This window comes from Lipophrys pholis (assembly GCF_963383615.2).
Source record: "Lipophrys pholis genome assembly, chromosome: 6".
In the NCBI taxonomy this organism is placed as follows: Eukaryota; Metazoa; Chordata; class Actinopteri; order Blenniiformes; family Blenniidae; genus Lipophrys; species Lipophrys pholis.
Window position 1 is genome coordinate 29,124,294 of NC_137629.1, and position 26,187 is coordinate 29,150,480.

The 26,187-nt window shown below is 41.3% G+C and overlaps 1 protein-coding gene across 5 annotated transcripts in view; it reads left to right on the forward strand.

The window, feature by feature from the left end:
- The first annotated feature begins 1,785 nt into the window (after positions 1 to 1,785).
- atp11c (ATPase phospholipid transporting 11C (ATP11C blood group)) overlaps positions 1,786 to 26,187 on the forward strand; it is a 46,420-nt gene continuing 22,018 nt past the window's right edge. For all 5 annotated transcript variants that reach the window (XM_080465722.1, XM_080465723.1, XM_080465725.1 and 2 more), the window contains exons 1-3: positions 1,786 to 2,384; positions 20,788 to 20,907; positions 22,324 to 22,413. In XM_080465722.1, coding sequence (XP_080321848.1) covers positions 2,358 to 2,384; positions 20,788 to 20,907; positions 22,324 to 22,413 — 237 coding nt within the window. In that variant the 5' untranslated portion in view covers positions 1,786 to 2,357. The remainder of the gene's footprint in view (positions 2,385 to 20,787; positions 20,908 to 22,323; positions 22,414 to 26,187) is intronic.

Sequence of the window (26,187 nt, forward strand, 5' to 3'; positions counted from 1 at the left end):
AGAAAACACTAAACATGTTCAGAAGTTAGCAAATATGGTCACTTTCCAAATGAAGGGCAAATCCTGCCCATAGTACTCACTCAATGTGGAATCCTTGATAACCCTCCTGTTCAGTCTCATGTCTTTTGGTCAGTGCCACAGTCTTTAAAACAAACAATAAAGCTGGTCTCACTTGCTCACTTACTCTTCAACATAGTTGCTCAAAAAAAAAAAAAAAAAAGTTTATGACACTCATTTGAATTCAGTCCAGTCATTTTGACCTCATAGTGTTGCAGAAATATTGACTGCATATTAGTCTTTTTGCAGCCTTAGATCCTGAGGCGAGTCCCTTCTGGTCGCTCCATTGGTCTTCAGCTGACCTCTAATTACTTTACTTTTTCACAACAGTATTTTCTGCATACCCGTACTATCTTTTCAGTTCAGTATTGTGCAGAAACGGAGCCAAACTTGGAGGTTAGAGAACTGAGCTTGTCCACAGAGAGGTTTGCAGGCTGAAATCTTACTGCTGACAGGCGACCACTGTGAGTCCGTGACCTCTGACAGCTCCCTGTGGTGCCCCGCTGTGGCAGCTCACTGCTCCTATCATGTATAGTTAAGGTGAACAAGGGAAAGATGGGTTAACTACCGAGAAATAATCAAGGCAGGGAACACTTTGAACAGATCGCCATTGCACGTGTAGCACAGAGAGATACAACCACACACGATCACTTTCACACCTAAGGTACATTAAGGAGCCACCAATAAACCTCTTGTGCACTGTAGGAGGAAGCTGGAGTGAAAGCCCCGCACACACAGGAATAATATGCAGACTCCACTTAGGATGGCCCACAAAGAGAATCATTTCACTGTGAGACTCCTGTAATAATGGTGGCTGATCCCTAATACAATCCTCACACACTGTTCGAGACACTCCCCTCTGGTAGGCCTTAGTCTATCCGGAACAAAACCTATCGCCACAAGAACAGTTTTTTTCCTTCATCAGTGAGTCTTAATCACCCCGCTGACATTAATAACAAAACAACAAAAGTTGGGCGACCATCGAAGTTGGTCGAGAAGGTTATGTTTGTCTGAGTGTATTTATTTATTGGTTTGTATGTATGTATGTATGTATGCATGTATGTATGTATGTATGTATGTATGTATGTATGTATGTATGTTTTACCAACTTTTCACAAAAACTACTCACTCGAATTGCATGAACTTTTCGAGGATGATTTGTCATCATCCAAGGACCAATTGATTAGATTTTAGAAAGTTAACAGCTAATCGTTTCTGAATAAATCCCCCCCAAAAATCCTTTTCATCTCCCTTTATCTCCTCTCATGACACAAAATATCCTTTAACGTTTTCAAGTAATAATAGCACTAATACATTGCCCAGAAATACTTGCAGACTCTCAGTAACCTGGTAGCTGAGTTGTTTCCATGAGGACAAGTCACAATTCAGTGATTTCAAATAGTGATGACCTGATCTACCGAGATATCATCCATATGAGCTAACAGCTATCATGCTAGCTCAGTTCTGTTCTAGTTAGTTTTTGTGTATATTTCCAAAGTAGTTGTAATTTAGAACACACGCTTTCAGTTGTCAGTCTGGAAAGCTGCTGTATGATCAAGGAAAATGAGTTACTTCGTGTTTTTGTTGTTGCTATGTTGTGTGTTTTAATAGAAATGTTTTGTTTGTAGTTTCCCCCCCGTGTGGTTCTGAAGTCAGAGGACTACATTTCCCAGAACACCCCACGCGGCTGAGCTCGCCGCACCTTCGCCGGGTGGAGCCTGTGAACGTGGGAACGCTGGTGGGCTGCTGCTGCTGCTGCTGCTGCCGCTGCCGCTGCTGCCTGTTGGGAGTGAAAATTGTTTGACAGGGAGGTCTGGAGACCTGTGCGCAGCGAATTGACAGCAGAAGTTTGTTGCAACTGTGTCGGGGAGCAGTTTTCGAGTCAGCCGGGGAGGAGAGAGCACACTCGGCGGCGACCAATGCTTCGTGGGAGTGTAAGCAACAGGGCACGGAGCGAGATGTCAGGGACTGTTTCAGCCTTGAGCAACGGGAAGCGCGACTAGTACACCGCAACGCGGAAAAAAAAAAAAAAAGAAAAAAAAAATACCCAGCGGAGAGATAATGCGAATGGTGCGAAGATACCGAAATCAAACGAAATGGAAAAGATGTAGCGTCGCCGCGGCACCTCATATAGCTAGAACTAACGTTAGAGTAGAAAATAGATAGCTAAGTGTAAGCGGCTAGCGCGTGAACTAACGTACATGTAAAGTTATTTCCCCGGAGGAGCTGAAGCGGAGCCCGGAGGCGTCGGTCGAGTCACAAGAGTTCATCAGTTGTTGTGGAATCAGATAATTCAGACGATGCTGCGGAGAAGACTGAACCGTCTGGTACGTGTGCCTGGCAACACACACACACACACACACACACACACACACACACACACACACACACACACACACACACACACACACACACACACACACACACACACACACACACACACACACACACACACACACACACACACACACACACACACACACACACACAAACTTCATATCGTTAGCTTCTGCCACCCAGCTGCTCCTGCTAACGTTTTAAGGGCTGTGATTGTGTCCTGAAAGAATGCACTGCTGAGCAGCCACTTCCTCTAATTACTGCGTCCCACATGCCCCCCCCCCCCCCCCCCCCCCCCACCCTCCTCAAAACGCCTTAAAGACAAAAATAAAAACACTACAGAAACTTGTTACTTCACATTGGTCTGACTTTAGTTGAGCTAACTGCTTGGTAAGTTCTCACCAGCCAGGAAGTCACGACAGATGCAGAGCTGATGTTTGGCTGAAATGGACTTATTCGGTGAATCCTGGAGTAAAACAACCTCAAAACTCCCACCCGGTCTCGGGGAAGTGGGCTTCTCTTCTCTGGAGTCCCACATGCTAAAAATACACACTCAATCATGACACTCATCAAACCTCTGTGGCTTTTTATGCTTCAGTTGATTCATTTATAATGAGTTACTCAACAAATCGTTGGGTCATTTAAAACATTAAGTGCAAATCCTTTAATGCCCCCCCCCCTCCTCCCCTCCTCCCCTCCTCCCTATACTGCATGTCGTTACAATGATCAATCTGTGTATTGGGCAATCACATCAACAAAAACATGAAGACATCATCTTTGGGCTCCCTCCATCTAAACAATTAGACTCGCATGCAATGAAACAAACTGTCCAGTATGACTCACAGAATGATTTTGCAACGTGGAAAAATGACAAGAAGTACTGCGATTGGAATGTTTTTCATTAAAAGAAAGTGAATCAGTGATTTGTTGGGAATTGCTGTGTTTTTTTGTAATAGCATCGGATTTAAAAACAACACTGAGGCTCAAGCCAATAAATGAGTGTTGCCGCCGTGAAAACTCACTTCCCTGCTGACACGGGACTGTTGCCACAGAGGATGTGGCTTTTGGACCGTCACTGGGAACCGTGATTTTGAAATGGCACCGATTTTCGTTAGTGGGGGCTGCATGGCTTGCTTGGTAGAGGGATCGTCTCCCAATCGGAAGGTCGTAGATTTGATTCCCATCTCTACCTGTCTACATGCCAAAGTGTCCTTGAGCAAGACACTGAACCCCAAATCCATCCCAATGGTTTGACAGTGCCTTGCATTGGTGCGTGAATGTGATTAGTGGTTTAAAGCGCCTTGGGACCACTCACGCAGTTGAAAAGTGTCATTTAAGTGAAGCCCCTTTACCATTTTAGTGTGTTTACTTTTTAAGGTTTTGTAAACCATAAACATTTTAAGCATTTTGGTAACACATGTTGATTTTAATAAAGAAAAAAACATTTGTAATTGTCTCAAAATGTGATTTAAATGCTTTCATTTTAAAAAGTGTTCTGTTAAGCCCCTAAACTGAACTGAATCTTGCACCCATGCTCTAAATGTATACTGCTAAATTTGTCTCACTGAACATATAGTATCTATTGTTAGTACTGTAATTACATTCTTTTTTGAAAATATTTTGCCCCTAACAATTGCTAATTTAAATATTCCATTCTACTATTCTTCTCTATTGCTGGAATACTGCTTTGTGTGTAACTACTAGTTTTGGTTTTTTTTAGCACAAGAAGTTGGTGTTTTGCCAACACGAACTGCTTTGCCATCATATTTCACGATTGGTCAATTTAATGCATACCCTTTTAAAGTTCATCCATTGGTTTCATTGCCCTTTTCATATGAGGGCTTGTTGCAAGTGGAGTAACTATCTGCACGGCTGGGTTTATAAATGCTAAACCGCATTTACTGCCTCTTTATCATCCTCTTATGCACCAGGAACCTGTTGTCATCATTGGGCTGATTCCTCCAACACTATGTGAGCAGTATAGATACTGACAGTGAATAAGGAGAAGCAATATAATAATTATAGTGCCTGACCCCCCTCCTGGCCTCTCTCTAAGTGTTGCCGGGTCAGCTGATTTTTCTCCTTCTGGAGAGGATTGCTGCTGTAATTTCTCTCCAGTGCGAGCTGTAAATAATATTTTGTGCAGCGCAGCCAGCCACACTGTCATTGATGCACACAGCGCTGTTATCTCGGGCTCCGACTCTCTGCCTGCCGAATCACACCGCACTCGTCTTGCCCACAAGAGGTACGCGTGCATAACGAAGGGGGATTGCTCAAATCGAAAGAGCACAGAGGAAACCTCTCGTGTTTCCCTTCACTCTACCACTGTGATGCGCCGTGTCACTAAACCTAGAGTGTGTCTTTGGAAAATCATTAAAGATGGCTGTGGGAACAAGTGGGGCAGGGCTTTTCATCGAGGAGGGGTGCGGGGGGGTGGGGGTGGGAGGCTCCAGAGGTTGTAATGCTCTTGACAGGAATGCAAAATCACACAGTCGCCTTTGATGTTCGTTCAAGCCCTTGAAGGCAGCAGTGTGATCTGCGAGAGGTGGAGCCTGGCGGAAATGTGATAGTATTCATTGTGGGAGCCCCTGCCTTGAGTGCAAGCAGAGCAGCACAGGCACATGAAAACACCATCGCCCAGGCAGCACCTCAGTATCTTTTTTTTTTTTTTTTTTTTGCACCATGGTAACTAGTAGATCTCCTCCTACTCACTTGCTCAGTTAAAATTACACGTGTGAAGTTTCTGCTTTATATTTTGACTTGTACAGTAATGCAGCAAAGCCTCCTTTGGTCAAGTAGTGAGCAGAAGGAGTACGCCCAGCCTCCTGTGAACTATCCCATTAGGAGGATGGTAACTCTGCAGGTGCCTCTGCTCTGTGCACAAAGAGAGGAAATGATCCCATTGAAACAACCAGAACTGCTTTGTGTTTTAATTCTACATGATTTTTGGCTAAAACTTGATTTTTCAAGGAAAAAAATGTGGGACGTTGTTTATTTTTAGCTTCATGGTTTTAAAAATCCAGAACTAAATGGCTTTTAACCTAAATTAACTGCTTATTATTGTTTAATTGCATGCTTAAAGAAGTTCTTTTTAGTTGTTGTGTCTATGTGCAGGCTGACAAGGCTCACCATGCCCCCTCAAGCTCTGTCTTTACTTTATTGTGACCTAAGTGATCACTAGCAGCCCCTCACCTGGCAGGAGATGTTACAGCACTGTGGGTGATATGGTTTTTGAAGCCCCAGGGCTCTGCAAACTTGTTTAAAGGATCAGCCAAGCCTGCCCGCAGGTCTAAGATGTACAAGCAAACATGCATTCTCTCTATCCAACACAGGCAAGATTTAGTACACAACATACTTTGTATTATGTCATTAGTTTTGTGCAAACAGATTATCTCACTGTAAACGCATTAGCTCATGAAATTGTTCTTTGATGTGAAAGCGAACATTTTGTTGTGCTATTAAGTGTTTTAGCCTGCAAGTGTAGGTGTATGGAGTCCTTTTTTCAGTGTTCAACAATGTTCATTACATTCACTTTTGTTGTATTTCCATTTAGTTCTTTTTGTAAGAAAACAGGCAGGGACACCTGTTGAAAATGTATTGGGGGCGTTTAGTAAGTGATGAGATAGTAGTGTCCTCAGAGTTGTCACCCTTGAGTGATCAGCGAGGGGAAGAGTGCATCTGACAGCCACGGAGCATACAATGCACGAGGAGCTGTTTGATTTATCATGCCTGTTTGATTAGGAGAGATGCGTATCGATTACAGCCGCGCTCCGTTTTGCCGCCATTAGTCTTGCAACCGTGAACTGGTTGGCAAACAGAATTGCTTACTCTGATCTCTTTCTCTTCCTTCCTCTCTCCGTCTGGCCTCCTGCACTCTGTCCAGTAACGGAAACACAGCCAAAGGAACTCATCTGCAACACACAGCAGGATGATACATATATTTAGTATGGAGGGGGGTGTGTGTGTGAAAGAATAAATGGCCAGCTATGGGATAGTAGACTGATGAAATACAGCAAGGGACACCCGAAAGCCCTCCGTGACTCGAACCTGAGAAAGTGAAGTGAAACCAGGGGGTGCATCTAGCCTCTTTGCACCTCTCCATCTCTTTCTCCACCTAATGGACAGACACTTTTTTTTTTTCTTGCCTCCTGTAGTGGATAACATTGAAGTGGATGGTTCACGTTAGTTATAAAGGGACCACGGATGGCTTTTTGTGGCAATTTTCCACTTCCCTTTAAAAGCTAGGTTGAATTCTCAGTTTGTACCTCTAAATAATTCAGGTAGCTTCATTTATTTTGAATTCTGCTCACATTACTCCTCCCATTCCTGACCCACGTATCCTCGCCACGCTAGTGGCACTCAAAATGCATCCTCATCATCCATATATGTATAAAGGCTCATCCAGAGATTTTCTCTGCCATGCTCCGGCTCTAGCATTACTCAGAGTGCGTTTGCAGTGAGATGCGAAGAGAATGCTGAGATGTGTGTGTTTGTGGTGTGACTGCGTGTTATTTTTTTCCTCCGTGTCTGTCTCGCTCTCTGCTTGAGCTCAGAGGAAAAGGGGAGAGACGTCAGCATCTGCGATGTCTCATCATCCCTGTTTTTCACCTGAAACGAAGTGGTTCTCGCTGACACAGAGAAAGGGGAACAGCATGTGAGGATTTAAGGAATGTTTATAGACATGCCAACATGCCCCCCTCCCACACACACACGCACACACACACACACTCACGCTCACGCTCAACACCTAGTTACGGTCCCGTTTACACGACAACGATTACGAGTGTATCCGCAAAACTTTCTTCACTTTTGGGAGTTCCGTTTACACGACAACAGTGTTCTGATGCACTGTATCTGCAAAGTTTTTGTACCGGCTCCCAAGGTGGAAAGATTCTTTCACGGTCACTATTCCCTCCTGCAGAGATTGCCAGGGGCTACGATCGCGCTTACTGGGCATGCGCACATCTCTCCCCCTCCCTCCCCGTCCTTCTACTCGTCCTCTTGTAAACAAACATGGCGGACCCGTAGTTGGTCCGTGTTCTAGTTTTATCATCAATTTTAGTTGTTTTATAGTTGCGACTCACCCTTGATAGCATCCAATGCGTCATCAGTCCATATGGATGTCGGGTGCTCTCCATTTTCTTAATGTTTTTACCGTATTGTTCTCTGCACATGTCTGTGTAATTTCATTACAAAATAAAGCAACAGCGCCCTTCCGTGACCTGGCATAGTAACTACATCGCTGTCTGTGTGTCTGCTGCTGCAGTGGAAACACACTCCTTTTTTTTTAACGGATTAGGTGTTGTCAGGTGAAACGTTGTCATGTAAACGGGGCCTAAGCAACAACCTATAATGTTTATCTCGAAACTCCCAGTGAGGCAGGCGGTGTTGCTCAGTCACAGAAAGAAAAAATTCATGTCACAGTTCAGTGGGAGGAAATGCTTGGTGGGACAAGCAAGACCAATCCTGCTCTTTCAGCTGGGGAAGCATGAGAAAGGAAGGATCATATTGATTTTTGTCATTAGTCTCTTTGCCCTCCTATAGAGTGTCTCAGGATAATTAATCAAATGGCAATTACACTCAGTGTTGCTCAGTGCATCATTGAAGATAATGTCATCAGTCAGGCTGCAGCTGAGATGGAGATTTCTTTTTGAGGCTCGTCAGCATTACGGCGTGCTTCAAATGCCTTTTTGTCAGTATTGCATGGCTCTGTGCCAGACATGGTGTGGGGAATGAAGACCATTGTAGTGTTGATCAATTTGGTTAAGTTACAACTCGCACTCTGTAGAAAAAGCAGCAGGATCAAGAACCTTCCTCTAAGTAGCTGAATCTGGTGATTTGTCACTCGCACACGCACGCAAGCAGAGTACGGAGAGCCTGTGCACTTGGCTGGAAAAACCATACTCCATTTAAGGCTATGCTACTTTAAATTCTCTTTAATTATAGATTAAAGTGTGACAAGGCTGGAGCTCCAGATGCACTCCCTTTTACCAACCCTCTCAAAACACACAGTGTTGAGGTCTGCTCCCGAAGAACCCCAGGAAATAATGCACTCTCGTCATTCTCTGCAGCACTTACTAAACTCACTTTTCCAGGCAAAGCAGCTGCAAAGGCAAAGTTCGAACTCCATAAGGAAGAGTAACACGATCTTACAACCAAATCTTCTGTAAATGAATGTTCAAGACTGTTTACCCAGTTAAAAAATAACTTGGTGACTGAATATAAAATATGTTTGGTTTGCATGTTCAGGCTGCATTCGTGCCCTTTGTGGGGCCTGTTTGAGGTTATATTTAGAAGAACAGTGCGTGACTGATCCTAGACCTCTGTCAGCATTGTGCGACTTTCTTTCACGTTTCCTGTGTAACTCCACAATCAGTTATTGTGTGTGCTGACTTCTTTTTTTTCTTTTCCTCATTTTACTTTTGTTATTGAACAATAGTTATGATCAGAGGTTTCTACCAAAGGAGTTTTATGGTTTCTTTTGACATTTTAGGCCGATTAAAATGAAATAATTTCCTTTTCCTTTTCGGGGAAACTGTTAAGCTCATGGCCACCTGTTAACCTCTAACAAAATGTTCAATATTCCTTCAGACATCAGAAATTTCAAATGTTTTTCACAAGCCAGTGTTGCAAAAATAGTTAGCACAAACACTGTCTGGCTTTTTGAAGCAACTGAATGATTGAGGAAGTGGCTCCCAGTACGAGGTGTAGATGAGTTTCTCCTCCTCCCCATTGTCAAGGGACACATTCTAATGTAGGCCAGTACCAGCCCATGGTACAGTACACTCTGTGTCTACTACAGCTGCAGGGATACTACTAGAACAATAAGCCTTTGCCTATCCACAACAGCTCCTTAGGATCAGCCCTCAGCTCAAGTTGGACCATAATTACTCAGTGGCGCTATTCATCACTGTGTGCAGACAGCGGACAGAGGCGAGAGTAGCTATTAATATGGGGTCGTTATACTTTGTCATAGGCCAAGTGTTGGTGAGCCCATAATGGAGGTAACCCATGTTACGGTATCCTTACAAAGTGTTGTCTCTACTTTTCTGATGTTAACTAATGTTTGTTTTAACCTGTTGCAATCTGCCCCAATCCGTTCAACTATTGAAATGCTGTTTTTTACTTTTGAACTGTTTTGAGATTTTATTATGGTGTGAGGCAATTTGAATTTCTTCTGCTTGAAATGAATTGAGCTATACGGTATATTGTAATTGAGGAGGGCAGAATAATTCAGCATCTTTCTATCCATAAATGGATTCAGTTGACTGTGTTTGTTGTGTGGGTCAGTCACCAGCTAAAATTATTTTAGAAATTTTATTTATTGTTAGTTTTAAAAGCATGGATCTTTTTCAAAACATAGCTTTTTTCTGTTGCCATTTTTCCGGCCAACAAACGAATGGCAAGTTCACTCGAAATCGAACATGAATTGTGGCATAATTTACAGTGTCATTCAGCGTCATAAACACAACCCGAACAATGTCCAGCTGGTATTAGTTTTTTTTTTTTCCTGTTAAACCATGATACAGTTTTGGTGTGTTCAGCTTTTAAAAAAAATAAAAAGTTTCCATCGGTCGCCAAACCTTGTATTCCCAAACAAAATAGATTTTGTTAAGCTTTCATGATTTCATCAATTTAGACTGTTTCATCCAGTTCATTAGAAATCATATCAACTTTAATAGATTCACATTTATTTTATCTGTATAAGTGAGTCTGCTTTCCATACGGTGCATATAAGTATGTTGGGTTTCATCCTCATGTTCCACCCACAGAAATTCTATACCACATTTGATGTTAAATAGTTATTCTGCGTTTTCTATACATATGACTGTGATTGTGTTGTGTGGTGGTTATTGCTCACTCTGTGAGGGGGGGCCCATTTGGTGTGGAGGTTGTGTATTTTCCCTGTGCTTGTTTATGGTACGAGGCTTTCCTCCCACGGTTCAAAATCTTGCATTTGAGGTGAACTGATGACTACGAATTGCCGAATATGCGGGTGTGTAGTTGCAGCCAGCCTTAGTTGTATAAAGCATTATAGAAGGTGGATGGATGGTATTTTGTGAGTCTATTATCAGCTCAGATAGTGAAGTTAGGATTTTACAGTCTTTATTTTATGAGCCGATTATGTTTGCTAATTGGTATTGAGAATTTCTCTTTATCTATGAATAAATAACAATAATAACAACAAAATAAGCTCAAAAGCTGTCACTGATGCCAAAAGATGTAAATGACAGAATGCTATTTTATATTCCAGTTGAATAGAGTAGTTGTAGTCATACTTAGGATTTTTAAACGTCCATTATACTTTGTTATCACAAAGGGTCTTTGTACCGAAATTAGACAAATTAGACCAAGTGAGAAAGCTTAATTAAGAACATGTTTGCTGCACAGGAGAATGCAAGAAAGAGGTGAGCACTTGAAGTCACTGTAGTGACAATCCTCTTATTTTGGTTTGACAGTAATATGTCTTTGTGCTATATTTTCCTCAAAAGGTATTGTCGCCTCTGTAAATTCAGCAATGAGTACTTGGATGTGTAATCAAACCTGAGCAAGCCACAATTAGCGAGACGGAGTGAGCATGGTGCAATAGGACAAGCAAGAGAGGGAATAGGTTAGTGCCAGATAGAGTACTGCAGTGAGTAACAGCTCTGACTCCACACAGAATCTTTCTCCTCACATTCAAACGTTCATCACTCAACTTGATGGAATCTAACATAGTAGCAACTTTATGCGACTGCAGGCCCCTTTTTTTCCTGTCGTCATTGACGTGTATTAAAACATTTTGTGGGAGATTAGACACTTGTTGCATTCATTCAATACTTAAAAAAGATATTATAAGAGCAAATTAGCTTTTTTATATATTATGTCATAATACTGCTACCTGGATTGTCTCTGCTCACAAAAACACCATACTTGGCTAAAAGAAGCTACTCTAAATTAAACACTAAGTGTGCGTTCACTGTGCCAAAAGAACAACCAAAGCCACCGCTGAAAGTATGTGCATTGTTTTGTTATTGTTTAGCATAATCACCTTTTTTTTTCAGCGGCAGTCGGAGGCAGTCAAGGACAGTTCTGAGTGTGTTTGATACAATCGTACTCATAATTCATGAAGAAAAATAAAGCCATTCCCTAAAAATGTGCTGTGCCTCGAGTCTCTAAATTCAGCTAAATTTAGAGCTGAGTAATAATAAAAACAGAATCTAAAATACAATTTTTAGGGCTGTGCAAGGTAACGCATTAATATAAATTACAAACAGTTTATCTGTGTTTAGCCTCATTTTATCAATACATTTGTCCGAGTTGTGTCCAAATGGTCGGTTGCAAAGCACACGCACGCGGAAACACGCACACGTGAGAAACCATGTGTACTTCAGACCTTGCTGTGATAATGACTGACGGTCAACGTCACACCAATTAACAATTAACGGTACAGAAAAGCGTGCAGGTGAAGACATGACTACAAGGAGTGTCTGAAGTAGTCACACAAGTAAAAGTCATAAAAAAAAATATTTTTTTCTTTTCTTAAAAAGTTAACTCAAGCTTGTTAAAGTTGGATGTAAAAATCTTTTCGTTTTTGTTCACTTTATCTGAAATCAAAAATTCAATAAACTTCTGCTTACTGCGGTCTATTTCGTATTCTCAATAACAAACGTTACCTGTCGTGAGTGAATCAGTCACACGGACTCTGTTCACTATATGTGCATTATTAAGACACAACAAAGGAAAAAGGAAGGACATTAAAAGAACTGCACAAGTTATTTAACCAAGTAAGTTTTGAACTTAAACCCTCCATCTGGCCATATATATATATAAGTTCTATATTTTTGCCCGTAACAGATTATTTGATTGCAAAAAAAGTTACAATTATTTGAATTGAGCAATTTTAATTGTTGCCCAACATTAGTTATTTTTTGTCAGGATGTTGGCAAATTCCATTTGTCTTTTTTTATGGATGATAATTATATCAAATCAATAATCTAGTGAATAACTTTTAAAAATTTTTATTAAATAGTGATTTTTGCTAAACCATATCACCAACCCTTAGGCTTCTATATTTATTATTTAATGCAATAGTTATTGTCTTGTTATAAATGCACTTTCTTCAAGATGGGCAGGACAAGATGCAGTTAAAGCTGATGTTTAATGTTATTGACGGACTAAGTACCTCACAGAGCACACATTTCTTCCAGCTTAACAACACGAGAAACCAAACCGCAAGGAGCATGTTTCATTTTGGCTGAGAGAATTACACGGAGTGTATTCTAAGGTCAGATGGGAACATGAGCTCGACAATGAATCTGTCATGGTAGATGTAGTGCAGTTTGTTAGAGGTACACGTGCAGGATATAAAGAAGTACAAGCATCAGTCCCCGGCGCTCTCTCTTCTTTGCACAGCTCCCTCACACCTCATTAAATGTGTTTAAGTAGATTTTGTGAGTGCGTTTTTTGAAGCTTAATGGCACAGTCCCGGCATTATGTGCTGGTAGAGCTTAGTGTTTTTGTTCCGCATACCAGAAGTTACAAAACCACATACTTTGTTCAGAACAAAGCTAGACCTGCTGTATTCTTTCAGACTTACTTTTTTCAATTTAATTCAGCACTTTTGTAAGAAAAAGTTGAAGCATCGATTTTGTTTGACCACAGAATCTATTTGTGTCAGGTTAAATAATACTCACTGTACCACCATCACACTTGCTGTGACAAGCTTTTTTTCTTACCCCCCACTGCTCGTGGTGTCATCTTGATGCCTCGTCTGGAGATATACACATGTTGGCTGCTGGAGCTGCACTTCAGTTAATCCTCAACATAGCAGCTTAACAACTAAAGGAGCAAACATCAAAACACACTTTACTGTCCCGCACAGCCCTCAGAGCCAGAACCAGTCGTGGTATGCTCTCTGACAGACCTTCTGACCATAAATGGGAGCATGTTTCTGTCAATGAAGACATGCAATGTCATTGGCAACTCCTATTGTTGTTATACTCTTGTCAGATGCACATTTCACTTGAAGGTTGTGCGTTTCCACTGCTTGAACTTTGCCCCAGAGCGTCTGACTCCGCTGGAGAAATTGTTGTAGAGTTTTGAGAGGATGGCTTTATTGCATAGAAACAGTCCCAGATCAGAGGAGTGTGTTTTTAGATGATCTAGAAACCTTTAGGGTTGGGCTGACAGAGCTGTGCAGTTGTGTTGTGTTGTGTTGTGTTGTGTGCTGCACAATTCACTCCCATTCCCAGTCCCACCAGAAGGAGAATTGAGGAATTCCTGTTGGATACGCATTGATCATGGATGTTGAAATGGTAAATCTAGCTCATGTCATGTAATGTTTTAGTACACCAGAGTTTCGGTTTCGAACCTACCTTTTTGTTCTGTATGCAATGAGCTTGAGTTGAAAATGGTCCCTCAGTCTAATGAGCGTAGGTATCCACAACACTCAAAAATAGTGATATGTTTGCCTTGCTCAGAAAATGCCTCATGGAGAGGAGCTTGAATCAAATCAATGCTTTATAAAGGCAAGAAAATCTGTGGTTTGTAACCTTGTGGTGTGAAGCTCCCCATGTCATACACAGTAGTTACTGAAACGTGAGGCTTCATCCTTCTACTTCTTCTAGTTCTTAGAACAGAAACAGCTTTTACAAGGCTGATTCAGCTCAACAACCACTTATGAAGTTTGTTGACAGTTTATAATCTTAGGTATTTATCACCTTTACTTACAGTTATAGCAGAGTTGTAATCTAGTTCATTTCTACATTGCAGATCACTGCACCAGAAACTTGGGATTCAGAGCCAAATACATCAAATAAATATTTAAAAAATGATGTGAAGAGTTTGGCGGAGACCCTGCTGTTAGTTATCACGTCAAGTTACTGTTGTGATGGATTTTAACACAGCAAACGGGCCTTGTAATTTGCTGGCTACTCAATGCGCTTATTCAGCTAACAGCATGCAGATTGTGACAAAACAGGAGAGTCACTGAATAGTGAGATGGTGTGACAGGACGCAGTGTCATCAGACCAAAGTCATCATTGGGAGTTTGGCAGAAGCTGAATGCAGTCTTACATCTCGCTCTCAGTAGAGCACCTTACTCTCCCGTCTCTGCCTGAGCTCCTTTTACAATATGTGCATAATTTAATTTATAGAATAATTTAATGCAAACTTTCAGCCTCACTCAATTCTCTAATGCACCATTTATTTCTGTCTGGGCAATTAGATAACGGCTTAATTGACCACTGGATGTTGTCTTTATTGATCTCTTTTCATGTTTTGTGGCTCAAGCTTTTTCGTCAAGGATGAATCTACTGTTAGATACTGGCACTTGACTCTGCTTTACTTACTAACATCATTGACATTGAATGGCTTTGTTTGACCTTTTGACAATGAGGCAAAGATAATGCAATCAATTTTATTTTTCCCTACATTAGCATTTCTTTTACAGCCTTTCCCTCACAATTTTAAAACTGGGCATTGCAATCACATAACTGCTCAAAAATGAAATGAGCGCCTCCGTCTGACCCTTATTATATTTTATTGTCACTCCACAAATAAATCAATGGCCATTCAATAGTTCTTTTCTTATCTCAACGACCCAGGGCAAGGGCTACTTTCTGGCAATGAACAAAGTGATTTTTCTCAATTTCAGCATGAGTTATGTGTGTGTTTTGTTGCCAGCATTTCTTTTTAAGAAGTGGTTTAGGGCCTAGGTTTGTTGATGCAGGATGTTGCAGAGGTTTTTGTGAAGCAAAGATGAGTACAATGGAAATGAGTGATTGTCTGATTGTGCACAGTAATTTTTTTAAGAGTTGGGTACAAGTGTAAGATGTTCACTGGTGGGAGCCAGACAGCTTGCATTGTTGCCCGCCTGACCTGAAGAACCAGCCGGAGCCCCTTCACTTGTGCTTTGTCTCAAGGCTAATTTGGTTTGCAGATTATGTCCACAGTTGTATTTTTTTGTTGTTGTTTTTTTTTGTTTTGTTGCTTAAAATTTTTGCACATTACCATCTTTCTGGCCCTGCATTGTTACTCAGTGTATTATTAATTATTCACAGCTTTGTCAGCAGTACAAGCTATACGGAAGAAGGGCAACTTGTCGAAAGGTTGTTTTCTGATTCAAATAAACAAAACAAATGTAGTCCACGGGAATGCACTTGGCTCACTGCTCCTGGGAGCTGGTTTGCTGTTTGATATAGAAAACCTGGCGGTGCCTATGTCCTTGGATCTTGTTGTGCTTCCTTTCTCTCACTCTTTTTTTTCCTCCCACTCTTTCTCCCATCCTTCTCTGGCAGCCAGGCCTTTCCGGGCCTGCAGGAGTGTCAGTGTCTGCAGAGCGTGCAGGGGATGGTACAGTTGACATCCATGCCAAGGCGTGAACATGGCTCATGTATACGGCAGCGTTATGCAAGATTTCTAGGCTTTGTTTTCTAAAAGATGGGAAATAATTCAGTATGAACACTAGGAATTTGGCCTTCATTTTTGTGTTGCTTGACCACTAATGAGAAACAAATGACTGTGCGGACTGGTGTTATGTAGGCACTGTTGTTGTCCCCACATGCATAAATTAAGCTTCTGAGTGTTTGAGGCTATTCTTTGATCTAACCTCTTGTCAGAAACAGACTTCGAGCAGCCTGCTCTCCAGGTGGCCTCAATTCACATGCTCCCTGGCATTTTTCCAGGATCTGATGTTCATGGTAATCTGTCCCTTGAATCCACATGTTGCTGTCCTTTATGTTAGATAAAACGGATCCCAGTCAACAGAGCTTGAACGAATTACTAACACAGCATTTGCCCACTAACTTTCAGTTGAACACATTACATAACTAAATTTAAGAACTATAACCCGGGGGTAATGTTTTTGTGGTTGCAATGTGTGGAATCAACCATTCACTTATTGAAAACAGGATCATCATGATAGGGATTTTGTGAGCTAACTGCATCATTTTTGGCTTTTCTGCCGCTTCTGTCAAAACGGACATTGTTTTCAAAACGCCATGTAAACGCAAAACTAAACAAAAATGCAAAAATAATGCATTTTCACTAGAAACGTCATGTTAATGGTGCCTTAGTGTGTAACTTAATATCGTTGACAATACATGGCACTGTTTCTCATAAACAGCAAAGTACCATATGCCCATCATTGTACAATGTGACACACATATTCCTTGTGTAGTTATTTAGATTATCTGGTTTTTCAAGACTTTTCAAACCTCCTCTAAGACTTGGAAAGTTCAACAAATTCAGGAGTCGGAGGGCTGACCTGAATGAAATGCACTGAGCGTACCAATATCTCATTCTCAACTCGCAGATCATCAGGTGTGTGCTGTCGTTTCAAAACACATTACGTTTCAAGGTGGCTCTTTATTGTCACCAGTCCAACGAAAGGCTCTATAATAGTCACACATCATTAGTATTGTTGTTGGCACAACACCAGCCTTTTCTTGGAATTAGGCACTGGTTGCCTTGCATTTTTCTTTCTGTTTTCTGTTTACTTTTGTCAGTTGACAAAAAGTAAAATAGACAGACCCATTGGTGTGAACATTATTTTTGCATCAATAATCAATTCCTTTAAGTAAAGCTGGGAGGGTTGTTGTTCTAAACTTGATAACTTCCAGGACTTCTTTGGTTTTTTACTAAAGATAGTTCTTAATGTCTTTGGCTGTGTGTTTATGGTCTTCTGTCCTGTAAGATTTCCTCCCAAAAGAGCAGTAACTTTCAGATCTGCTTCCAAGTTTTGTACTCTGCTGTGTGTATTAGTGTATTTATATAGCTTGTGATACAGCAAAAATCATAGTAAATAATCAATTTATTTTGTCATATTAATATTTAATGAAGATCACAGATGAAAATGTGTTCTAAAAGAGGATTTAATTGAGTTTGAATGAAGCGTGATAGTTGGTACCAGATGTGCTGCTCTGAGCATTTCACAGATTTCTGAGGTACATGCATACATAAGCATCTTTGAGATTTACAGTGAATGATCACAAAAAAAAAAAAAAAAAAAATCCCAATTCACAACAGTTGTCAGGCACAATACCTTGAACATTGGAGCAAATGGACAGCAGCAGAGAACCACACCTGGTGCCCTCACCAACCACAGGAAAGTGAAGTGAGCGTGCAACTAAGGCCAATATTTGCATGCCCTCAGCATCCAGCAGTCCAACGTGACATGCCACAATGCTTGAATAATCTCAGACTGGCTTCCTGAACATGACAACAAGCTCATTGTTCTCAAATGATCTCCACAGTCACCAGTTCCCAATCCAACTGAGCTACATTGGTATGGTTGAACAGGAGACTTAAATTATGAATGTGCAGCTGACAAATTTGCAGAAACTGGTAACAAGTAGTTGTTCACAGCAGTGTAATTGTGGCCAGACAAGCTTATCATGTAAATAATTAAATGGCTTCTCATACTATTAAGTACTTTCCTATTGATTCTCTGAGCTGTTGAATTGGGAAAAAAAATAGAAGGGCAGGATGAGGGAAGACAGAACGTTAGTGACCAAAATACTTCACAATTTGGTCTCTTAAAAATTCCTATCAGTCTAAATCTAAATCAGTGGCGGTTTAATTCCCCATCTACTTCTGAGCATATGTTTGAAAATTCCTCAGGCAAGACACTTATCCATGAATTGCCACAGATGGTGTGCGAGCACCTTGCACGGAAACAGTAGTCACTGGTATGTGATGATGTGCAAGTCTGCACAATATATCGTGGTATTAACATGCCTTTAATACATATTCTACTATTCAGGAATGGTGCTACTGCCCTCAACTAGGTAGATGTGTGTGGAGCTTATTGAGCATCATGGTGATAAAAAGTTTGTTGATAAACAAGGAACATTTAGGCAAAGACGTAACTTGTGTTTAACCTTGAAGTCACATCTGTCGCATACTCTGTGGTGAAACACGAGGATACTGCAACACTCAGTGAGACTCATGGTTGTTAGAAACAATACTCGTCGTTCCACCATAGACAATACGGCTGTTATTGACAGAAGCTTCTTCAAATTGCGTAGAGACGACTGAACCAGACAGGAAGTTGACTCACAAAAGGCATGGAGAATCTTTTTATTTTCAAAATAAGTAATATGTTGAAAACAGATTAGAATTCATTTCATAACTTTGACAGTATTTCATGCCTGATGGACATAAGGCAGAATTCAGATGCGCAAAAGCACTAAAATCAAGGCAAAATGACCAAAAACAAGAAACTGCTGCGCTCCTGAAATGCTGTTGATGGGAACTGCAGATGCACATGTGATGGAAGGAACAAAAACAACACCGCCCAGTCATAACTGGTGAGAGATAAGTGCAAGAGACACAACGCCGTAAAGACATGAACATCATCTGCTTACATTTTTTTAATGTCAAAGCCTTATTGCAATAGTCTGAACATACAATATTATGACACATTGCATGTTCTCTTCATATTGTCTAATGCTAACAGCATGTGTGGATGGTCAAATGTGCCTGAAGTGTGTTGAGTTTGCTGTGGTGGTATAATGCAAGATATAATTAAAGTCTGTACATTCAGTCTTTCATACTCTGGATCATTTCTAACATGATTACAACAGCAGAGTGCTCATAACAATAACATGTCGTCTTAATTGTTGGAAGACTCTGGGATAAGTTCAGCAAGCTGTCATAAGCGTAGGGCTCATGGTCATGAGGTGCAACCGTTCAAACAAAACTCCAGCTGTAAACAATACAATTCCTCAACTCAGAAGAAAAGTTGGAAATGTCAAATCAAGTTTATGGCAACAATAAACGTTCTTACCTTAATACCTTTTTTTCCTTTTTAGTGGTTTCTTATAAAATTCCCTTTTTGTTAAGCTTCTCTTCCTTGCCTGTTTTATGAAGAGCAATGAAAGGCAAGCACTCTAGACTATTGATTATGCCCCGAAAGGGTCAACAACTTGTCATATCTAACAGGGATTTATTGACTGGTCGGATATTTGACTCTTGATAGATGTGGGGATTGCCTTCATTCCTGAGATCTTCTCTTAGATAAGGAGCATCCATGAGGAAAAGACAGATGTGTGGTGGAAACAAATGTGAGCATTGTTGCTCTACACATGATCTTACATCTTGGCTCTGTTAACACATTCTTGGAGTCTGTAATATTTTTTCCACACAAAGCTGTGTGGGATGTGTTGCACCAGGAAGTTCAGGTCAAAAGCTGAGGTAACTGACGGCATAAAGCAGTTTTTTTTTTTGTTACGTTCAGCCTTCTTAAGACAAGGAGTGTGTTTGATTTCACAAATTTGCTATTCAGTGACATTAATTATGACATTGATGCACTAATCTGGGATACTGGATTCGGTTCTGGCACGCACTGGCCTTATTAAAGCGATTGGATGTCACTGATCTACATAAATCATGTTTCTGAACCACTGTTATAAAATTGTATCAGTGCAGCTGAATAACCTTTTACAGAACACTGTAATTAAAGATTTCATGAGCCCCAAAAAGAATGTTAATGTATGCAGTTGATTTGAATTCACCACAGAAGGAAAAAAACCAACCCTAAAGTATTGAGTAATTTTTTGGGGTAGGTATATACAATTTGTTTTAGGAAGCGTCTGTAAAATTATGAGAAGCACCTTGCTTCTGTGGCTTGCTCTTTGATTTAACTTACCTGCCTTTTAGGCATGAGGAATGTTTCGGCCACCTCATTTTGAAGGCAGTCCAGCATTGCTCTGGCTCCTTACCGGTATTCTGCAGTCTCTCTGCTTTGTAATGTCAGGCAATGGTGTGAGTGAGTAGGAATATATATACACATATCACAGTGCGTCCTGCGAGAAAATGCTCAACCCATAAATCTCAGAGCTGTGTTTTCACTAATGGCTGCTCGTCTATATTTTATGTTTATCACTGATGGATGACCAACTGGGACAAAAGAAATTAAGTCATAGTCCCCATACAATCACCATTCTGGCCCGCTGACCCCTGTCATACTTTTCTCCACCTCCTTCTTGAATTATTGGCTTGTGCACAATAGTTTTATAGTGGAGTGCTTTTCAGGTCTTTTTAATTTTCTGCTCCACAGTCGAAAATCTAATCTCCTCATTTTGTGTGTGGAATTTAAGGCCTCGCCAGACTGTACATTTTTTATGGGCTCAACAAATCCTTTGTTATCACAGATTTGTACCCGATATAATAATGCCCCTTTTTCCTCTTTCATCCCCTATTGCTTCAACTGGTGGGGCAAATTTGGGCTTTCATTAAGTAACTGTTGTTTCTTTTATAATCCACACTTTAGCTTTTGTTACATTTCTCTGGGCTAGTTTGGTGTCTTATCGATGATTATGTGAAAAGAGAGTCCAGAATTACAAAAATGTCCTCCTTCTTTCTTCACCCACCCTCCTCACACCCCTTGTGCTGTTTTCTCTCCTCTAGCTTGGTGTTGATGAGAGAAGAGTAGACAGTAGGACTATCTACATTGGTCATCGGTCGTGTCCTGCCAATGAGGCTTTCATCCCACCAAAGTTCTGTGACAACAGGATTGTGTCCTCCAAGGTAAGAAGCACTCTGACCGCACACACAGATGAAATTCATATTCCTCTGTTCTGCAGCTGGCCTGCATATTATGCTCCACCTGCCTTCAGGCATTTTTCTTCATTTTTTTTTTAACACTTGGAATGCAAAGTGCACTCTTGAGCAGTCCTGAGCATTCCCGTGTCTTCCCTTCCCTGTTCATCCTCCCTTCCCTGTTCATCCTCCCACTGCCTCTCCACATACTTGTCTTAGGCTCCCTATGGAAGGCGATTATTTGTCTGTCAGGGGAGCACTGACTGTGGCAGTGAAATGCATGGCTGCTATTAATGTTGTAAAGAGGGGGGGGGGTTGGTTGTTGCTACTGGGCTGTGATAGACTTCCCCTCCACCTAGCCCTTATTCCTTTGTCAACAGCAAGCTCAGACAGCTGCTGGCTTGCTTCTGGATATGAACGGTACAAGTGATGAGGAGAAGGAAGCGGAGTGAAAGTAAGATGGCCGTGGGATTTATAGTGGTGCAGAGGGTCCCAGTGAGGAAGGGCCGATCAATTGCATCCTGCCAGTATGTCAGGGTAAACAGTCTTTAATTACACCAGCTGCAGTGTTTATGCTCCTCCATGCCTCCGCTCTCCATCATCCTGTTGCTTTTGCACTCTGGAATGACCAATCTCCGTCTCTCCCCTCATGCTCCCGTTGCCACTGCAGCACCATACTCAGCCACCCTCGCTGCTGCCACCCCCCTTTTCTCATTACGTTCACTCTCTTTTCTCTCCAGCAAAATGAGATGGGCCATTCTGCTGCCATTGCATTTGAGCGCTCCCCATGCAGACATTCCCCTTCATAAATAGCGCCCCATTGCTGTTTCTGTGCAGGCACATGTTTGGATCTGTATTTTTTCATGCCTGCACATTATTGTGCAGCACAAAGTTAACAGCAGGGCATTGTTGACCCATCTCTCTGGGATATGAGGAGATAAAAGTACCTCTTTTGCCCCAACGGTATCAGCAGCAGCAGCCACTTAAAGAACAAAACACACCAACAGTTACCAACCTGAGAAGTTCATTGGCTCTGCATTCAAGAAAAGGGAAATTAAGCAGATAAATCGGTAATCCAAAGCATTGGAATACCTCTGGTCCCCCAAGAGCCCTCTTTTCTAGTCAATACAAATAAGAGACTGTGAGCTATTGAAGTTGCCTCCTATTTTCTTTTTCGAGCTCAGAAATAATACACAAGGACTGTGAATATTGACAGTCTCTAATCCCCCCCCCCCCCCCCCCTTTCCCCTTTGCCAAGCCTTTTCATAACCTCTCTAAATGTGTCGGAAAACATGATCCCAGAGTGGGAGGCTCAAAGACCATCATAAAGGATTCAACACATCACAATACCCGTTTTATCTCTTTGTAAGTGAAATGCCTGTTTTTCTCTTTCCCTCTCCGCAGTATACAGTTTGGAACTTTCTACCAAAGAACCTGTTTGAACAATTTAGAAGAATTGCCAATTTTTACTTCCTTATCATCTTCCTGGTGCAGGTAAGAACAACCCTTATGTTACCAGTCCTTTATTGTGTTTCCAAACATGTTAACGTTGCGTCAGCTCTTGTGTTTGCGAATGTTCTCTGTCAGGAAAATGTCATGTTTTTGTAGATTGGTCTGAACTGGTGTGTGTGCGCCAGCTTTATAATCTCTGTAATGTTCCCTGCCCACGCTTCCCTGAAAATAGGCTTGAGAAAGTGTTCCCATTTACATGTGGCCGTGGCAGGTGTAAGAGTGACACGATGTGTGAATGGTGCATTTTTCTAATGTTTCTGTGTGAAATTGCCTCAATTTCCTCAGGTCTGAGAAACGTGATTGTATTGGAAAGTGGTTTGTGAGGGAAAAAAAGCCGTTAAAAAAAAAAAAAGTACACTAATTGCTGTTGCGCTATCTGACTTGTCAGTGTTTTAAAACTGGGTTAATGAAATATACAACCTTCTTAAAGAAGGTTAATGAAACAAGCCATTACAAATTGTATAAAAGTAGTTTACTTTTAGTCCAGTATTAGAAATGAAAACATGATAATCCTACCTTGTTTATGGTAAATAAGTCTGTATTTTACATTTCAACCCAGCTGTTTTAAATTGAACCTTGATTTTGTGGGATATCCATCCATCCATCTATCCATCTTCTATCCAGATGTCACAGACTGACTGGCGTCCTGGATATGTGAATACCAATTAACGGGAAATTTGGACGACAACTAAAGATTCATTTTCAGATATTTGACTTGATTTGATTTGATTGACCGATTGATTAATTGATTGATTGACCACATTTTCATATTTAAAAATGAAATTAGAGAACAGTGCCAGAATAGCACGATATTGTTTGAATATTCCAGAGCTCTTTCACAAACACAGAACAAGATATTAATTCAGATTGTTCCTCGTTACCCTGGATAATTTCATCAATGTATTTCTATATAACTGGATTTTGTGCTATTGACCAGGCTAAAAAGGCAGGCTTAAAAAACAATACTCATCACAATGAAGATTAAAACCAAATGCAAACACAAATGGCCCAAGTAAACATTTCCAGCTAATTTCCATGTCATTTCGCCGCCTTGTGTATTTTGCTTGCAGCTTTTATACATATTTAACGACCTTAGTTTTGATTTGTTTATCTAGTTAGTCCAGTGTAATACTAGTTGTCATTCTCAGAAGACGTTTTTATTGTTGTGGCACACAGCGCTGGGGGACATGTTTTCCTGCAGGAATGGGACAGTTTGTCTGGTGATGAGGTCAGTTCATTATGGAAGGTTACACCCTGGACAATGTTACCAGTCTATCACAGGAAACAGAAACAAAGTCACATTCACATATACACTCAGTTGGATAAAATAATTGACCCTCATATGCATTTTGTTGGGACTGTGGGTGTGTGTCTTTCGATTTCTGCAAGTGACAATGTTCTAGTATGCAGTGTGCAAAGGAAAAGAAATCTGAGCAAATCAGCTGTTTGCATCATCCGAGCAGTTTGTTTAATGATGTCTCAAATCAAGATGCATAAAATAACACTTTTAGTAAATTGTGTCTTGCCTGCCTGCATATTTAAGCAGAAAACACATTTAAGTGCTTAAATCTGGGAACTTCCTCACAGGTCATATGGAGAGAAAACAACTGTGAATGTGCTATTATCTCAATAGTTACATCTGGCATGATTAAGTACCTCCTTCTCAGACAGGCTTGACATTTGTGAAACTTCACAGACTGGTTTGGAACATGGTGCTATGTCAAGTCTGGCTTTTGTTGATTAGCACTTTTATTTTCACTTTTGTGGAGAAACCTTGCAGTCGCTTTAACCCTGGCTTACTGAAAAAATTTAAACATGTGCTGTTGCTGTACTCTCTTTGCTGTTTGCAAATTAAGACCAGTGTTACTAAAATCTCGTGCTTGTTGATCATTTGAAAACCCTTAGCAAGAGAACAGCTACCATACAGATTGTCAATACACTGTCCTCATGTTACCAACTCAGCCACAGCTGCCCACTGAGCCACAGCCGTCCGGTGTTCTTCTCATCCACGACACTCACATGTTCCTTTGCAGTTTACGGTCTGAATATTACATGTTTATCTGTTGTATTGAATGTGAGCTGCACCCAGATGTGGGAAGACTGTTGTGTGTTGCATACATTTTGTTCTATCAATGATGCAACTCCGCTATTCCAACAACACATGTTTGTTTGTTTTTTCTGTTGGTTTGTGTTGTGTCTGCTACCCTGTCAACTCATTTCATCATAAAGAATTGAGATGTGGCTCAATGCCTATACTAAAAGTGGAAACTGTGAGCTGGCCTAGAATGCTGACTACCATCCACTGACTGACATCCTTAATTCTGTTCTCTTAAATCATCCTTCACCGGTTCCCTCCTGGGATCTGACAGTTGATAATTGCAATAGAAAAACAAAAACAAAAAGATATGCTGTTTACATCTACTCCTGCGCTTTCATCATCGCTTCCTCTCTGTCCTTGTTTCTGAACCACTGTAATGGAAACTCACCCCTCCTTTTAGCTGGAACCTAAACTAACGAAGCAAACAACCCTCCAGTGTAAACAGGTGTTGAGTCTGCACAGAAAAAAATGCACTTTCTTTCATTTCATACTGACTAAATGAGCTCACAAAGTGACTGCTCCCAGAAGCCCCACAAGCATTTTACTAAACATTGGAAATATCTGTTGTCCATTATCACAAATTCAGGCTGAAGCAGTTTAGTTACAACATTTATCTTGATATAAGGGTTTATGTGGTTTACTCCTGTAGTACCTACAGCTTGTGTAAATAAATGGCTGGATTTTCTTTGAGAGCTAATGTGTGAAATCATTGTGATCTGATGTAGTGCACTCGTGTGGGAGAAGACCACCAAATTGCCTATTGCTGAATGTGAAGCACAAGGGTTTTCCATGTGTTGCGCGTGCAGTTCAGACTGTCTATTTGTATGTGAATACATGTATGTGTGCGTGCTTGTACACGTGATGCCTGAGTCAGTGGGTGTCCTGGGTTTGCTGATGGTGTTTACCCAAGCTGCAGCGTGGTTGGCATTTCTCCACTAATCCAGTCTCTCTTGAGGGGCTCCTTATCCTAACCGCTCAGTTTTCCCCGTGCAGCCCGCTATTATATCACAGAGCAGGAAACAGGTACACAGATTGTGCACTCATTTTACACTTGCATCTCACAGACCGATATAAACCTCCCCTTTTCCCCTGAGAGGCTTCATGCAAATGCTCTACCAACAACCAAATGTCATGCTTTCTCTGACTCTATTCTGTTCCCTTTTTGTCTCACGGTGTCATCTGCTCACTTTCTCCCTCATTCAGTCTTTCCCTCGCTCTTCCTCTCCTACTGTCTAGCATAACCCCCATCTCTCTGCAGCGCTGCACTGCTGACGTCAGCAGCCAGGAAGCCCTCTGTACTTCTCAGTGCCACAAATAGACACAGGCTGATAAAAAAGCACCACTCTCCTATAAATAGCCCTGCATGTCTTTGCTTGAATTTGATTGAATGGGAATAAAGCCCTGTGAGAGAGTGAGTGAAATGGTGATGAGACGGCAAGAGACAAAAGGAGAGGAGGGTGAAAGAGAGAATAGGGACAGGGCAAAGGAGTAGGAGGACACGGAGACCCACGATGCTGCCCGGGGACCTCGGGGACCTGCTGTCTGTCGCTCACTCTGACACACTTCTCGGCTCAAATGAAGGGCTCTGTGCTGCTCTGCTCTGCTGCTCTGATAGCACACAAGCACATCAGCAAGTCAGTTCACCTCTGTTGCCGAGA